The 17,206-nt window shown below is 41.6% G+C and overlaps 1 protein-coding gene across 1 annotated transcript; it reads left to right on the plus strand.

Moving 5' to 3' along the window:
* Positions 1–25: 25 nt before the first annotated feature.
* Positions 26–11,076, plus strand: LOC307231860 (G1/S-specific cyclin-D1-like; the record flags this gene model as incomplete). Its single annotated transcript, XM_080002726.1, has 5 exons — positions 26–226; positions 5,473–5,688; positions 6,441–6,600; positions 7,226–7,374; positions 8,810–11,076. The coding sequence occupies 5 exons, from the start codon at positions 26–28 to the stop codon at positions 8,984–8,986; spliced, it is 903 nt and encodes a 300-aa protein (XP_079858852.1). The 3' UTR covers positions 8,987–11,076.
* Between the last annotated feature and the right edge of the window lie 6,130 nt (positions 11,077–17,206).

A 17,206-nucleotide genomic window follows, 5' to 3' on the forward strand; every position in this document is an offset into this window, starting at 1 on the left:
AGAACGGCCAAAGGGACGCGTTGAAATGGAGCCGCAGTTGATTTGCTGTGAGGTGGACGCGTCGCTCCGGAGAGCTCACCAGGATCTCAACTTGCTCAACGACCGTGTGCTGCAGGCTCTGCTGCGGGCGGAGGACAACTACCTACCGGCTGCGAACTACTTCAAGTGCGTCCAGAAGGAAATCACCCCGTACATGAGGAGGATAGTTTCCACATGGATGTTGGAGGTGAGTGCGACCTGTGGAATTTCCTAAAAAAAAGATATATATATATATATATATATATATAGTTGTACATTTGTTTACATTGTCACTAATATTAGTATGCCTGTTATACATGCGATATATAATATGCATTGATTGCGATTTTGAGCTTAGATCTTATTTTTTTGTCTAACATACTTACTTGATTGAGCCCCTTTATTATTTCAGAAATAATTGTTTTTCGTATCGATGAAACATTTTCATTTTCGTATACGCTGACAGGATTGTTTCGGGACCACTTGTGCGTAGATGTTTAAATCCAAATGGGCCTTACACATGTTTCTTGAAGCGTTTTTAAACTTGACGAGCTACAACAGCTTTCTTCCCTTCCTCAGAGACCACGCGTCGCAAGCCTTTGTTTGTGTTCATCCATGAAGCTCTGCTTCGGTCGGATGAGGTCATTGTGGATTTCTTTTTTGCTTGCTCTCCCATACGATGGAGATTGTGTAGGTTTATATGTTCCTTTTGTATCCGTGCGCTTTGGTTGCAGAACGTTCTTTCTTGACTACAGTCAGGTCAGGCGCCTGGTGTTAAGGCGCAGATACACATCGACTATCCGTGGTGACGCGTGTCTCTCAGACGGAGCGTGATGACGCCGCGCAGCACGTCCCCCAACAGTGTGCGTCACGGTGTGTCATGCCAGATGCGGAAGAACAGAAGAAGAAGAATCTTTAATCGTCACACAGCACACCGCACTACAACACATGCACGCAAACACACGCACATGCTTTTGAATGGTGGCCGGTGAAATGAGGCCTCTGCGTTTAACCCATCCTGGCTTGTCCTTCCTCCGGGGGCACAGCCAGGAGCAGTGGGCAGCATACGTGGACGCGCCCGGGGACCTGGTGATGAGTGTCCATCGCTGGTCAGACGATGATGGTGCATGTTTTTGGTGGGGGTCCTTACTGACGTGAGGTGGAGGAAACCCCATGTGAGCACGGGGAGAACATGCAAACTCCACACAGAAAGGCTCCTATTTGGGAGATAACCCGCCGGAGCACGCTGCCAACAGCGCCCCAGGGTGGGAATCGAACCCAGGACCTTCTTGCTGTGGGAAGTGGGGTAAAAAACCGAGCAGTCCGTTTCTTTGTCTCCGACTGAAGCAGTATTAGCTTTTCTGGTATTCTGACAGTAAGTATGATACATATGTATCGGAACCTGTCATATACGTTACTGGCAATGTTTTCCCACGTTAGATACATAAGTATTAATACCCCTCACACTAAAACCCCTGCTAATACTAACTGTTATTAGGTTTATATATTAAAAAAAAGCAAGTAGTCAGCGATTGATATAGAGCTCAACAGTGACGACCCACCTTTTGAGGGGGTGTGAAGTGAATTTTTCATTCATTCACTCCTTAGGCATTTCAGAAAATCGCTATACAAAAAGTTTTAAGCCTGTAACCTAGCCAACTAGCTACGAGATGAATCGTGACTATAAAATATTTGAATCGGAGCAAAACATATTGGAAAATGGGAAAAAAGGTACAAGACTGTGCTAGGGATGGGAGGTTAGACTCTTTTTACTGACTCGAGTTTGTATGAGTCAAGATTCAAGATTCAAGATCAAGTCGAGTCACTCACTAAAGAGAGTTTTTTTGGGTGTCACGTCAGGGACGGTTACTGACGTCACCGTGGCATGGAACTTGTGGCTGAGTGAGAGTGACTTAGTGCAGCCCGAGTCAGACCTTCAGTTCCGGGCCTGGAGAGCTCAATCAGACTTTGAGTGACCATAGACTCACACCAGAAGTGACATGCAGCGGCCAAAGTGATTCATTTCCAATGGGAGATGGTGACGAGGAAGGAGAACGACGCAACCCTTGACTTTGTTTCCTACCAAACTTTTTGGTTCTTACCAAACCACTGTTCCCTAAATGGAGGAGAAGCTTATTGTTGTGCTTGCTGATTTCCCCGTGCTGTACGATGCGACTGTTCATTTACAGACATAATTAAAAATAACAATATAATGATGTGTGGAAGAAGTTTTGGGAGGGAGTTGGGATCCATGGTGAGGTTTATTACATGACGCACTGAAGTAAAAATGTGAAAGTCCAAGTTTGATCTCTGTTGAGACTGTCCCTGTACTTCCATATAGTTTGATTTAAACATTTAGCACAATTGACATGGTCAGAATGCATGGGAATATTTTTGGAGAAGTTGATCTGACAGGTATAAAATATAAATAAATATATAAACCGATCAGCCACAACATTAAAACCCCTGACAGGTGAAGTGAATAACATTGATCATCTTGTTAAATGGCACCAAGAAGGGGTGGGATATATTAGGCAGAAAGTGAACAGTCAGTTCTTGAAGTTGATGTGTTGGAAGCAGGAAAAATTGACAGGTGTAAGGATTTGAGCAACTTTGACAACTGGGTCGGACGACTGGGTCATAGCATCTCCAAAACGGCAGGTCTGGTGGGGTGTTTCCGGTATACAGTGGTTAGTAGCTACCAAAAGTGGTCCAAGGAAGAACAACCGGTGAACCGCAACCATGTCATGGGCCCTCAAGGCTCATAATGCGCGTGGGGAGAAATGTCTAGCCCGCCTGGTCCGATCCCACAGAAATGCTACTGTAGCCCAAATTGCTGAAAAAGTTAATTCTGGCTATGAAAGGTGTCAGAACACACAGTGCATCACAGCTTGCTGCGTAGCCTGCATAGCTGCAGACCGATCAGAGGGCCCATGCTGACCCCTCTCCACCGCTGAAAGCGCCTACAGATGGGCATGTGTGCATCAGAGCTGGACCATGGATCTATGGAAGGTGGCCTGATGAATCATGTTAACTTCTACATCATGTGGAAGGCCGGGATTAGGGTTGGGTCGATGCCCAATCCCATCAAGCATCTGTGGGTTGTGCTGGAACAACAATCCCAATCCATGGAGACCCCACCTCGCAATTTACAGGATTTAAAGGATCTGCTGTTAACATCTTGGTGCTAGATACTACAGAACATCTTCAGAGGTCCTGTTGATTCCATGCCTCGATGGATCAGAGCTGTTTTGGCAGTACGAGGGGGACTTACACCATGGTAATGTTAATTAGCCGTGGTTTTAATGTTGTGGCTGATCGGTGTATATCGTTTCAGTTCAGTGGTAGCAGTAACTTGTTCGCAGCAGGGTTGCCAGGTCTGTGTGACAAAACCCGCTCAACGGCCAATATAACCAGCCCAATACTCAATACTTTTAATTACAACAAGACAACGAAACCAAAAGAATGGCTCCACTCCCAGATAACTGGTAGTATGTTAGATAACAATAAATAAAGTGTCTAAATACAAATGTCTAGGCTATTTGCTTTACCATATACAATAACAATCCCCTTAGATTTAAGCTCAATAAAATCCACGACACAATCCACTACACAAAATAATTATTATGCAACATGGGACTAATTGCATGTACTTTTGACCAACAAAAGTTAATCCAAGTTAATGACTCATCTGCACCCACACTGATTTCTATTTGTTGTTCTTTACCCCAATCCATTGACACCGCATTATTTATGAAAATATATGAATGTTAATAATTAGAAAGCATTATTTCCAGCACTGCTTTATCAATGCACATACAGTCATTACTGGGAAATGCAATGCAAACAGATGGTGCATGCAAATCTCACTTTTGCAGTACCAACAAAAAGCCTTGGTATCATCCCCAGCCACACATTCTATCCATTCTTTAATTCCCTCTTCACTTTACCATTCTTTTGTATATTTCGTCCCATATTTTGCCCACTAACCTGGTGTCATGATGAGAGGCAGGCAGGCGCCGGCTGTGCTGAGCATGTGTGTTTGTGTATCTGGGTGTGTCCCATTTCCATGTGTGTACATGCTGATCAGGAGTCAGTTTGGTAGGACTTGGGTATAAATAAATTACGTCATTTGAAATCTGCATTTTTATTTATAGATATCATTCATGTCATTTGCATGCAAAATAGGTCTATCCAACCAGCGGACAAAGAAATTCAACCCGCGGCAACACTTCAAAAGTAGTCCAATTCTGCGGGAAAACCACGGACCTGGCAACACTGGTTGGCATGGAACAGGTCCATGGTGAAAGCGAGGCCTGCCAATCAGAGACGTCGCTGTTACACTCTAGTATTGTGGGTAGTGTAGTGCTTCTCCACGACATCGCAAATAAACATGTTTTTCTTTAAACAAAGTTGACATCATACAAACATGTGGCTTTTACAAGAGATACCATCGTGTCACAATCTTGTAGCTTGTGGTAAGTCTACCTTGGATGGTTACAGCATTTTGAAAAATATCAAAATCCTCGACTCGATTCAGAATATGAATGGGATTTTCACTTTCGGAAACTAACTATTGAACTCTATAACAACTTAGAAAAAACACTGTAAACACTGTAATCCTTAAAGAAATAACATAGTAATAATTTACCCATATCCATATTATTCTATATGTATACAATAATACGGGAATGGATAAATTATTATTATTAATCACACTGTACAGAATATCCCATCCATATTCATATTTATACCCACTGCCAAATCTCAATGGTAGCCTTACCCTTAATTTATGCTGTGCATAGAGCACGTTTTCTATGTTCTGTATACTTTTGTATATTTTGTTTTTCTGTTTTGTCTTTTTTAGACTGGCTTTAAAAAAATGTATAAATGTACGATATGAAAATATGAAAATGTGCATGGCAGAATAAACAGATTATCATTCTTACCCAACTTCTGGTTACTTACAGCCCTTTGAAAACTGAACGTTGCTCGTTTTTTAGGGGGCTTTTCTGTACCTTCTTACCCTTTTTCACCTTTCTTATCATCTTTACTTTCATATTAGACACATATGAATATGTGTCTAATCGTATGCTGTGATATCAACACGGCGCAGCATATGAAATGTATAAAATACTTTTTTGTTTTACAGTATCTTTTGGTGACTTATTTCTCTTTCCATGGCAGAAAGACTTGATGACAAAGCTGTTTTTGTAACTGCGTCAACCACTCAATGCAACGGTCATTCGCAGACTCATACATAAGCATCAATGGCAAAAAGCAGCTGTGCGAGACACCAGCCAGTTTATTGTGAATAGTGAGGTGCTTTGCCCAAGGGCAACTAAATATGTTTTCTCTAAACATATTGAGGATCAATACCTTGATCAAGTAGTCTTCAAGACCAAGTGCAGGGTTTTTGAGACTCAGTTGTGGTGGTGCTCTCGCTCTCGGCAGGTATGTGAGGAACAGAAGTGTGAGGAGGACGTCTTCCCGCTGGCTATGAACTTCTTGGATAGATTCTTGACCGTGGAGCCGACCAAGAAGGGACATTTACAGCTACTGGCGGCCGCCTGCATGTTCCTGGCATCCAAGATGAGGGAAACCATACCACTTACTGCAGAGAAGCTCTGCATCTACACAGACAACTCTATAACACCGACCCAGCTGCTGGTAGGCTCGGGCCGCATTTTCTTTGGTTATTCAATGCAGTGATTTATTAACAGGGGTAGAGACCTATGATTCTGGTTTTCTCCCGCTACTAAACACATCCAGTTCAAGCGATTTTGAGATGCTACATCGCCTGTAGGTGTGACTGCCGTTTGTGAGTGATCCTGCAATGGACTCTCAATGGCTAGCTAGCAGCTAGATTCCCTAATTCCTTTTCAAACTGATTCTAGCTAAGCCGAGCACTGATTTGTCCTGCAAAACACTGGAATGAGTTCAGACCACTTCGGTTTCCAATGATTAAATTTACCTTCCATCATTTCCATCATTGCCCAAAACTGCAAAAAACATAACCTGTAATGCAGAGTTTGGAAATATGTTGAAGCATAACCTAGACACCTTTTCAAGTAATAAAACACTGGGCTCTTCAATAGAATTTTACATAGTTCAGCTTACAGTCGTTAAGTAGTAGCTTGAATACTAAAAAAGTAGGTGGTTAGGTCTTGAACTCCACACACCTGACAGAGCTGATTTGGTGAGCTAGACCTTCACGACAGCACAAATCTCCAACTTCCTGAGATATTTTGTTTATAAGCAAGTTAGAACAGTAGTGTGACTGGAATGGGGGCAAGCAGGATCGCCCTCTGGTGGCCACCTGTGAGAGTTGCTTCACCCCTGGCGTTCCTTTCCGCTTCGCTCCCTCTCGTTCTCTCTCTCCCCCCTTTCCTTACTCTCTCTGTTCTCTGATCTCTTCGCAGCAAATGGAGCTGCTGGTTTTGAACAAACTCAAGTGGGACCTCGCATCGGTGACCCCGCTCGACTTTGTGGACCACTTCCTGTCGCGGCTGCCAATCAGGCGAGAGAAGGGACCGATCCTCCGGAAGCACGCTCAGACCTTTGTGGCCCTCTGCGCTACAGGTAGGCCTTGGTTTTGAGTGTGTGATATTATGCTGTTACTTATACCCATGATACTTACTTATTACTAACTTATACCCATATACCCATAAAATGCACTGTACTGTGATATTTATTGTAGAAAAATGTAGAAGCATTACAAACATTACCGTGGTGTTACTGGATTATAATTCTATAGTTTTCTCTAGCACATTATGTTGTTAACAAAAATGCTGCTGAAGATGGGAGTAGTTTCCTAGGTTAATAAAATGTATTTGATTGAAATTGATTTGATTGAACTTTTACTGTTAATGCCTAAAAGTACGACCAAATTTGTGTAACTCTTGAAAACCAATTGAGCAATCAGAAATATATATAAACATATGATTTTGTTTAAGTGGTGAATAAACATGTTACTGAAAAAATATATAATCCTCTGAAACATATAATTTTCGAATGAGTAAAACCCACCATATTGTGATGAAAAATTTAACTTTGTAATAACAAGTAGCAAAGAGTGAGTACTCATTGTCAATAAATACTTTCATTTGTCCACGTAACATGGTAAATTGAATAAAAGGGAAACTATCAACAAAAATGGTTTCTGTAATCATTGCTATGTTTTTTGTCGTCGTCATCCCTATCCCAGATGTAAAGTTTATCGCCAACCCTCCCTCCATGGTTGCCGCTGGCAGCACAATTGCAGCAGTGGAGGGCCTGCAGATGAGAATTATGGATAATGAGGTGACATCGCAGAAGCTGACTGAACAGCTTGCCCAGATCATCAAAAGTGACCCAGTAGGTATCGGTCCACTTGATGGGTCAATCTCAAGTGATCCATTTCAATTAATCCCTTTTCCACACTGAAAGTTTTACCGGTAGTAAGAAATATTCTCACCTCAGATTAAGACATAATCAAGACATCTTATCACTTTTTTAAATTGTATGTCTTTCTCGACTGCACCCTTTTTTAATAAACTTTTCTCTTGTCTTATCTAACTTTATAAAAGGTAGTTGTGAAGCATCCTATGAGCTACAACTCCAGGGAAGCCAGCGACTATACAAATTGTCAGCTGCAACGGACCTAAATCATTGCTGTTGCAATGTTGCCCAACAAGTGTAAAGTCACAAGAACTTGTGTTTTTCCAGGAATGGCACAGGATCCTCTTGTAAATGGCATAATTGCTTAAAGAGGACCTTTATGCTCCTTTTCATCAATTTAATATATGGTCTCTGAGGTCCTCACAACATGTTTTGAATTTTTTTTGCTGTAAATACCACTGAGATTATGCATTCGAGCCATCCTGACATGCGTCCAATCCACTCTGACTACAAACAGCTGTTTCAGTGGTTGGAGCCACCCTCCCGAGACCCCTAGTTCTGTGAGTTCTGTGAGGGTTTGAGCTTTACCCTAGTTCTGTGAGTTCTGTGAGGGTTTGAGCTTTACTCCAGGTTCCATTGTTTTAAGTCTGTAAACTTTCACTGATTTCACCTGATTAGTACAATAAAATGTGTTTCTGAACAAATTTGAGGCGAGAAATAAGCAATCATAATTTAAGGCCTAATTTAAAACTTTGTTCCGACTTTCACCGCTGTGTCCGGAGCAGCGGAAGCTTGGAGCACTGCGAGATACGGCGGGGCTTATACATCTACGGTTTCCTTTGGAGAAATGTGGAACAGATCGCGCTCCACAGCCTACAGTACAGTCAACCTCATGTGGACACACACGAAAGGAAACACACAGTGGAATTCATTTTTAAATACTTACATTTCCCTCGTCTGCAGTTTTGTCATGGACAGTTGGTATTAATTCCTCTTTCTTTGAGAGGATTTGTGGTGATCTCTGCAGCCAACAGAGCACTTCCCATAATAAACTCAAGCTCCAATGTTAGCGGGTCCGGTCGTGCTCCAGGTGTGGGTGAAGTTACTCAGATGAAGTGCGGTTTTAATTCTAATGAAGTGACGTATAGTGACTTTACTTACATCATTGGCAACCACCATTCCTCACATTTTAGATTGTAGCGAGTAACAAAGGTGTTCAGAGGAGATTTGTTGGAGTAAAAGTATACTTTTTTGAGGCTAAATGTAGTTAAGCAAAAGTAAAAGTCGAAAGAAATATAATAACTCAAGTAAAGTATAGATACTCTTCAAAAATACGCTGGATGTATGCATAAATACTGTATATACAATTCTGATACATATGTAACAAACTCTCTCTAACATCCCCTCGTAGGACTGTCTGAGAGCGTGTCAGGAGCAAATCGAGTCGCTGTTGGAAACGAGTCTCCGGCAGGCGCAGCAAGAGCAGCAGCAGCAGCACTCTGCGGCCATGGAAACCAAAAGCATGGTAGATGCGGCCGGGCAGGATCTCTCAGCCACACCCACCGATGTCCGAGACGTCAATATCTGATCGGAGGCCGGGCCCGCAGTAAAAAAAAACAAAAAAAAAAACGCATTTTAGCGCGGGGGTTGTGGCATTGTCGCCGAGATGGGGGAAGAGAGGAAGAAAAATTGTATTTCGTTTGTTTTTTTTTTCAGATAACACACACTTTAAAAGCCGACCAGCTTGTGGGACAACGAGCGCTTCGGTGTACTCTATGAATCCCTGGTTCTCCGCTTTGAAGCGAAGCGGGAAGTGGAGGCATAGAAACATCCTCTGTTCATCTTCTTTTATGGAATTAGTGACTTGATGGGGTTGGCCCTATAAAGGTGGGGTGCCAATTTGCCCGTGTAAAGGGTCATATTGACTGTGATTCACTACAGCGTTCCATGAAGTAGTTCTCAAGACACCCACCCCCCCCTTGTGGACAGTATTCTGATCTAACACAAAATATCGATCTGCCGTCTAGAGACTTTGCCTTTGGTATCAGATAAATGTGTTTATGAGCGGACACAGGTTTCAAATATGAATGCCTTCCAGAACATTCAAAAAGCTATATAAATAATGGAAAAAAAACTGTTTTTTAATGTAATATTGCTTATGGATGAATTAAGCTTAAAGTACAAAAACTCAGTGACCAAGAAGCCAAAGCAGTTAGGTCAGTTGATTTGAAAAGCAAATAAAAAAATGACTTTAGTCTCATTGAGGAAAGGTGTTTTAATTCCAGAATATCTAATCTAGGGGATATACAATGACCCCTACTGAATGACTGATTTGAGCGAGATGCATTGTATTTAATAATAATGATAAAAAAATTCATAACATTTGATACAGGATTATGGATACACAGGGTTATGCATTCGGTTTTTAACGCAGGGTTGGAGGCACTGCGTGTCGGAGCGTACACAGATTTTGGAAGTATTCGAACCGATGGCGGTAATATACTGTATCTCAAGTCTATTAAACGAGTCTTTCGTCTTTTACACGAATGAAAGCTACTTGGGCGAAAAATACTTGACAGGCGGATTTTAAAAAAGGATGACTTTTGCACAATTTCTAAGCTCTGTTTTATTTTTATTTTTTTGGTTTGTGCTCTCTCCAGTGCCAGAGAAAGCCAGAGGAGAAAGAAGATGAAATTAAAATGTACAACTAAATGTACAACATTTCCAATCATTAATCGTCACTACGTTCCAAGCTGCTACCAATACACACCCTCGACAAAGTTAAACGGAAGACAAGCGACACCGTAGGAAAGAAAAATGTACACACTGAAATTTTTATTTTACATTCCACGGATATGTCTTTTTGTCCATTTCTTTGGAATCCAGCAGCCTAACTGACTTTGGATGTACACATAGCTCGTTTTTCATTGTTTATCCTCTGTGGACTTATTAACCAGAATTACCCATCGTTAAAGGTGGCTCAGATTGATCCTTAAGCTAACTTTAAACCGTTTATTGGCATTGTCAGGAGGCACATGTCGAGGCCCGTGTCGTACCAATCATTCGGAATCAAACCTAAGCCATAACAATACAATATCAATATTAATGATGTTTTTTTATTTGTTTGCTGCTATTTTGTGGAGTAATTTGTTTTTATAAAGATATCTTTGCCGATCCACTTATATCAAGTAGGGCTTTTTTATTTTTAAATAAATATGACCACAACAATAACATCCTCCTAGGGGCCTATTGTTGGTTTATTTGCTGATTTTATGGATTTTTTTTTTCTCAGTTCTTTTTTAAGTCACCGCTGTAAAACCTTTGAATTCTAAACCACGTTAGCTTTAAGATTGAGGGCATCATCTCTGGTTTACACCCGATCAAACGATCTATGTATTTGGGAATGCTTAAAAAAAAAATGTCCAATGCTGTTTTGATGAAAGATTTGAGCCAGCCTGCGATGCTTTGAATGTATCATTCTTGACTCAAAGCCTTGTGTCGTATGCTATCAGTAAGAAACCAGCCCACTGTTTATTGAGCAATATCCTGTCTCCTATTTCTATCTGCCAGGGTTGGTTGTTGTGTTCACTACATGTGTATTTTAAGGAAGAACTAATACTGAGTAGTGACTCTTCAATCATGTCTTACTGGACAATAAAGGAAATGAAAATAAAATAAAAACACTCGTATCCCTTGTGTTATCAAATTTAATATTGTTTATATCATGTTTATAACTTTTATACCTGGCGGGGGGGTGGTATCCCAGGAACCCTACTCAAAGCTACTGCCTACATTGCAAAATGACAAAGAAACCTTAATATTCCTGAAAATAAACAGGAGATTTGGAAGAAATGGAAGATTTTGCTTTATTCAAATAGTTTGACTGTGCAATATTTTTTATCTATTTTGCATTCCAGGTTTATCCAGAAGCAAGATGAGCAAGATTTATGGTACTTGAAGCTGCTCACCCTGTCGACAGAAGTCCCATTAATCCCCAACGCGCATGCGTCCTCGGTTATAATCCACGCCTAAAGTCCACAATCAGCTCCTTAGTTTTGCTGACATTCAGGTGGAGGCTGTTGTCCTGGCACCAGAGTGACAGGTCAGCCACCTCCTTGCGGGAGGCCTTCTCATCGCTGTCGGTGATCAGGCCCACGACAACGGTGTCGTCAGCAAACATAATGATGGTGTTGGAGCTGGACCTGGCCACATAGTCATGTGTGTACAGGGAATACAGTAGGGGTCTGAGGACGGAGCCCTGGGGGGATCCTGTGTTCAGAGTGAGGGAGCTGGACATGTGCTTCCCCACCCTAACCACCTGGGGCCGGGCTGAGAGGAAGTCCAGAATCCAGGCACTCATTGGAGTATTCAGTCTGAGGTCCTTCAACAACCAGGAGCTCAGACTTGGCAACCAGTCTGGTGGGGACTATGGTATTGAAAGCTGAACTATAATTGATGAACAGCAATCTCACATAGGCCCCCTTCCGGCCATCTAGGTGCGTGAGCGTGGTGTGCAGTATCTGGGAAACCGCGTCATCCGTGGATCTGTTCTGCTGGTACGCGAACTGAAATGGGTCCAAGATGCGGGGGAGGGAGGCGCAGATATAATCCTTAATCAGCCTCTCTAAACACTTCATGATCACCGAGGTTAGGGCCACTGGACGGTAGTCATTCAGGCAGGCAGGAGAGGTGATCTTCGGGACAGGAACATTACATTACATTGCATTTAGCAGACGCTTTTATCCAGAGCGACTTACAATTATTCAAACACCGACGGACGCAGCCATCAGGAGCAAATAGGGGTTAAGTGTCTTGCTCAAGGACACTACAGCATGCTAGCAGGAGGAGCCTGGGATCGAACCAGCAACCTTTAGATTACTAGACGACCAGCCCTACCTCCTGAGCTACCATCCCAGGAACTACGGTGGACCTCTTGAAGCAGGACGGGACCACTGATATAGCCAGGGAGATGTTGAATATTGTGTAGTTTGTTATATTCTGCAGCCCCTGCCACAAGCGTCTGGTGTCCTGTTGCTCCACCTGTAGCTCCACAGTCTCTATGTATGTCCGTTTAGCGTCCTTCACCGCCCTCCGCAGATTGTATGACGCCGCTTTGTAATTGTCCGTATTTCCGAATACAAGACCGTCGTTGAAAGCGGCCATGCGAGCATTCAGAGCGCAGCGGATGGATTTATCGACCCACGGCTTCTGGCTTGTGCCGGTTAGTCCTGCTCTGGAGTAGGAACTAAAAGTTCTTCAAAATGGCGTTACAGGAACTACGAATGTTCCTATTTCCTGCAGTGTGGACACAAAAAACAGGGACAGTTCCTCCAAAAGTTCTTAGAACTGTAAAAAAATTCCTGCGGTGCAAAAATGCCTGTTAGCAAGTTAGCTATGACCAAATTAGCTGTTGGGGGGAGAGTAGGAGCTGGGTTGGCTTGCAACGGCTACTGGAGGCTGGCTAACTTCAATTGCTAACAATTGGGTTTCCATGGTGCCACACTTCCAATACATTGAGCCTCCCCTCCATCATGGAAAATAAACTACATTTATTACATGTACCATTATCACTGCAGGAGGTGGAGGAATAGGTAAACATGAGACACACCGAGCAAGCGACAGCAGGAGAGTGGGAGGGGGAGAGAGATGCCATCCCTAACTGCTAAGCTAAGTAACTAGCAGATCTGAATATTGTGTAAAAAACTGCGGGCTTAGTGATGAAGTCGCTAAAAGAATGAGAGAGCTATGAGTGCTTGCTTGAGCAGAACTACTGTAAGTTTAAATGTATAGTGGGTAATTAGCCGGTCAAATGAAATATATAGCAAAATTAGATACAGCTGCAAAAACGAGACCAGTAACAGAAACTTCTGCAACCGCAAATGAAACAATAAACTTACCGCAGCACATCCAGAGAGCAGTATAAGTGCAAAGCCATACAATAAGTTTGCTGGTAAATACAATTTGCTGTGACTGGGTGTGATAAGGTAGAAATCAGAAATACTTTTGTGTGTCTCTAGTCAGACAGCTTGGGGCTTTCACCACAGAATGAAAGTTCCACGGCTGCATTCATATAATTTAGCCTATGCATGTAGCAATGATTTAAAATCCGTTCAATGTAGGTCATAGAGTTAGGCCTCAAGGCACACTGTAACTCTGACAAGTTGTTTGTTAATTGATGGATAAGCAATCACAAGCACCTACAATGGGCATTTGAGTGTCAGAACTGGACCATGGAGGAAGATGGCCTGGTCTGATGAATCACATTTTCTTTCACATCATGTATAGGCTGGGTGCATGTACATCATTTCCCTGGAGAAGAAATAGCACTATGGGACGAAGGCAAGCCAGCGGCGGCAGTGGGATGCTCTCTGCAATGTTCTGCTGGGAAACCTTGGGTCCTGGCATTCATGTGGATGTTACTTTGACATGTACCACCTACCTCACATTGTTGCAGCCAAGTATATCCCCTTCATGGCAATGGTATTCCCAGATTGCAGTGGCCTCTTTCAGCAGGATAATGCACCCTGCCACACTGCAAAAATAGTTCAGGAATGGTTAAAGGAACATGATAAAGCGGTCAAGGTGTTGGACTTAGCCACCAAATTCCCCAGATCTAAATCCGATCAAGCATCTGTGGGATGTGCTTGAACAACAACCCCGATCCATGGGGGCCCTACCTCCCAATTTACAGGAATTAAAGGATCTGCTGCTAACGTCTTGGTGCCACATACCACAGGACACCTTCGGAGGTCTTGTGGAGTCCATGCCTCCACAGGTAAGAGTTGTTTAGGCAGCATGAGGTGGACCTACACAGTATTTGGCAGGTGGTTTTAATATTGTGGCTGATCGGTGTATAAACCCTTTATTGTTATTAGTATAAAATAACAAACAATTTACAAAATCTTTTACAATTATGGAAAGTAGAAAAAGTTTTTAAATTGTTAGAAGATATCTTCCTCTTTTGGCTGCTCCTGTTAGGGGTCGACACAGCGGACGATCTGCCTCCAATACCTTCTGTTCTGCGCATCTTCCTCCCTTACACTAACCGCCTGCATGTCCCCCCTCACCACATCCATAAACCTTCTCTTCCTCTTTACTCTTGCCTGGCTGCTCCATCCTCAGCATCCTTCTCCCAATGTAACTCTCATCTCTCCTACACATGTGTCCAAAACATCTCAATCTCGCCTCACTCACTTTTTCACCAAACTGTCCAATCTAATGTACTCATTCTTAATCCTGTCTATCCTTGTCACTCACATTTTGCCATTACCACGTGATTCTGACGTCAGTAGGTCAGTACATCACAGAGCCACCAGAAATAGTTTGCTAGGTTTAAAGGTTGGGAGAGCCAAGATGGCGGCGATGTACTGTAGGAGGGCGTGTGTCTTTCGCTCTTTCGGAAACAAACTCGGAGGGTTTGTGATTAAACAACCGATGCATCTCTAAATTATAGTTATAGTTTAAATAATTTATAATTATAGTTTAAATTATAAGACGCACAAGTGACAACTTTTACCTGAACTGTTGAGCTTGAACAAAAGAAAAAAAGAAGAGGCAAAAAAGGTTTGTCCACGACTAGTGCGACCAGACATTATTCCAAAAAATTCACTCATTGATAAAATCTTTCTTTTGTTTTCTTTTAAGACAACACACAATATTAAACTAACCTAAGGGCTATACTCATGGACAATTAGTTGTTAGTAGCAGAGCTATTCAGTATGTGACTAACTCAAGGACTATATTTATGGGCAAAATCCTATTTTCAGGGGGGCCCTCACATGTTGGATAGGTTTTCAAACACATGATATTATTTATTTCATTTATTTATTGCCTTTTTCTTTCTTCCACTCTCTTTCTTTACTTACTACATTGAAGTGGAAATAATCAAACTTAAAATCGTAATCCATTCAGGCTGCCACTTCAAACATTATTTGTTTGTTGCCCATGTCAATTATAATGTAATAGGCTATATCTTGTTATTTTACTTTAATCACAGAGTAGCCAATGTTTTCACCATTGGAGGGGTGGAAACCTACTGAACCCCTGTCAGCATATTAGTTACAAAACCTTAGATCCTCCTATTTCATAGCTCCTGCCTAGTTTAACGCCGAAAGTATTTTAATTTGAATCCACAATAGTGAGGGCTATACTCTAGAACTTCTCTGTTAATACTGTATGTGTGAAGCAAGTACAAATGGTTGTTAATATTAATGTTGCTATGTGTTATGCCAGTTCAAATGGTTGTTAATCCATCTCGGTTGGATTCTTTCGGCACATTTCAAGGTTTTTGGTGTTTAGGGTTAGCTTAATTTGGTTTACAAGTAAACCTCGTTCCTTAATTATTTTTTTCTGTGGACTTTAAATGTAATTCTCTTGATTTCATTTCTTTCTGATTTAATTGCACTTCAGGCTGGTTTAATTTTACTTCAGGAAATACATTATTGTGATTCAGATAAAGAATTCTGGAAAACACAATGGGGTAATTTCACTAATTTTAGCCAGTGTGTTTACAGGTCTATGTGTTCATGCAGCCAAATGCTTACTGTAATCAAAACCATCCCTCATTAGTTGGATGTATGCCCTCTGCAAGGCTGTCTGCAGCCATTTGTTTTTGTAAAATGCCATATCTGTCACACATGTTCTTAGCAGCTCACAATTATTTGTTGTATCATAGTTCTGCCCCTCTCAACTGTGACAAAGTTTTGAACAAAGTTTATGGAATAACTTCTGTTTGATATTTGTCTTTGTTATTCGCTTGAAAAGTTTGATCTTTGATTGATTGAGTAATGTGGGTTTCTTAACCTGATAAATTAAAGGGTTTTATGTTATAATAACACAGAGCAATGTGCTTACATATATTTTTACATTTATGTAAATGCATGGACAATATTTGTACACCTGAATACATAATAATCAAATGCAGAGACAGTTATTTAACAATATGTTAAGGAGTAGTTACATTTATACAGTCTTACAGTTACAACCAGCCCTTTGAGGGCAACCATAATGCTGATGTGGCCCGGGGTGAAAATGAGTTTGACACCCCTGGTCTAGAGCCAAGTGGCTAGAGGAAGGAGAAAGGAACACAAGTCACTTTTTTGGTCATGAGAAAAGAAATTTCAAAAGTAAATCATTAACTGCCCTTAATGTTGACGGAGCTCCTTCTATGATCCAAAATTAAGTTCTTTAAATTTAATTTGTCACTGCATGTTATTGAAAATTATATGAATGCAAATTTAATTCAAAAGACACACAAAACGATGTGTGTGTGTGTGTGTGTGTGTGTGTGTGTGTGTGTGTGTGTGTGTGTGTGTGTGTGTGTGTGTGACTTGTCAGCTAATGAAATTAAAGATTCAATTCAATTTAAAAAAATTAATACATTTTAAAAAATTATTTATCCCCGAGGGGCATTAACCTAGAACACAGGGAACATGTGTATACGTTTCACAGAGGTGTGGATGAAATTTGTCTGCAATGATCGGTGAGGTTAATCTGCCTGCTACAAGAAAATAAAAAAACGAGAATATTAAAGATATTTATTCTGCAGAATAAAGACAAAGATTCAGTACTGCTTCAGAGCAGTGTTTTGACCAGTCTGATGTTATTTCTGATGAAGACGGCTTTATACAAAAACAGAGGATGTGGCCTTGGTCATAAGTAATTTACAAGAATGTGCCCCTCAACTGTCGTCCTGGGTGTTACCCTTAAACAGTAAATTCACAGGTACTTGCAAACTTTTGCTGGCACACATGGATTGCAGTCCCTTACAATGCACCTTCCAGCTCCCCTGGGGTAATTCCTCATCTCC

This window comes from Zeus faber (assembly GCF_960531495.2).
Source record: "Zeus faber genome assembly, chromosome: 6".
Taxonomy (NCBI): Eukaryota; Metazoa; Chordata; class Actinopteri; order Zeiformes; family Zeidae; genus Zeus; species Zeus faber.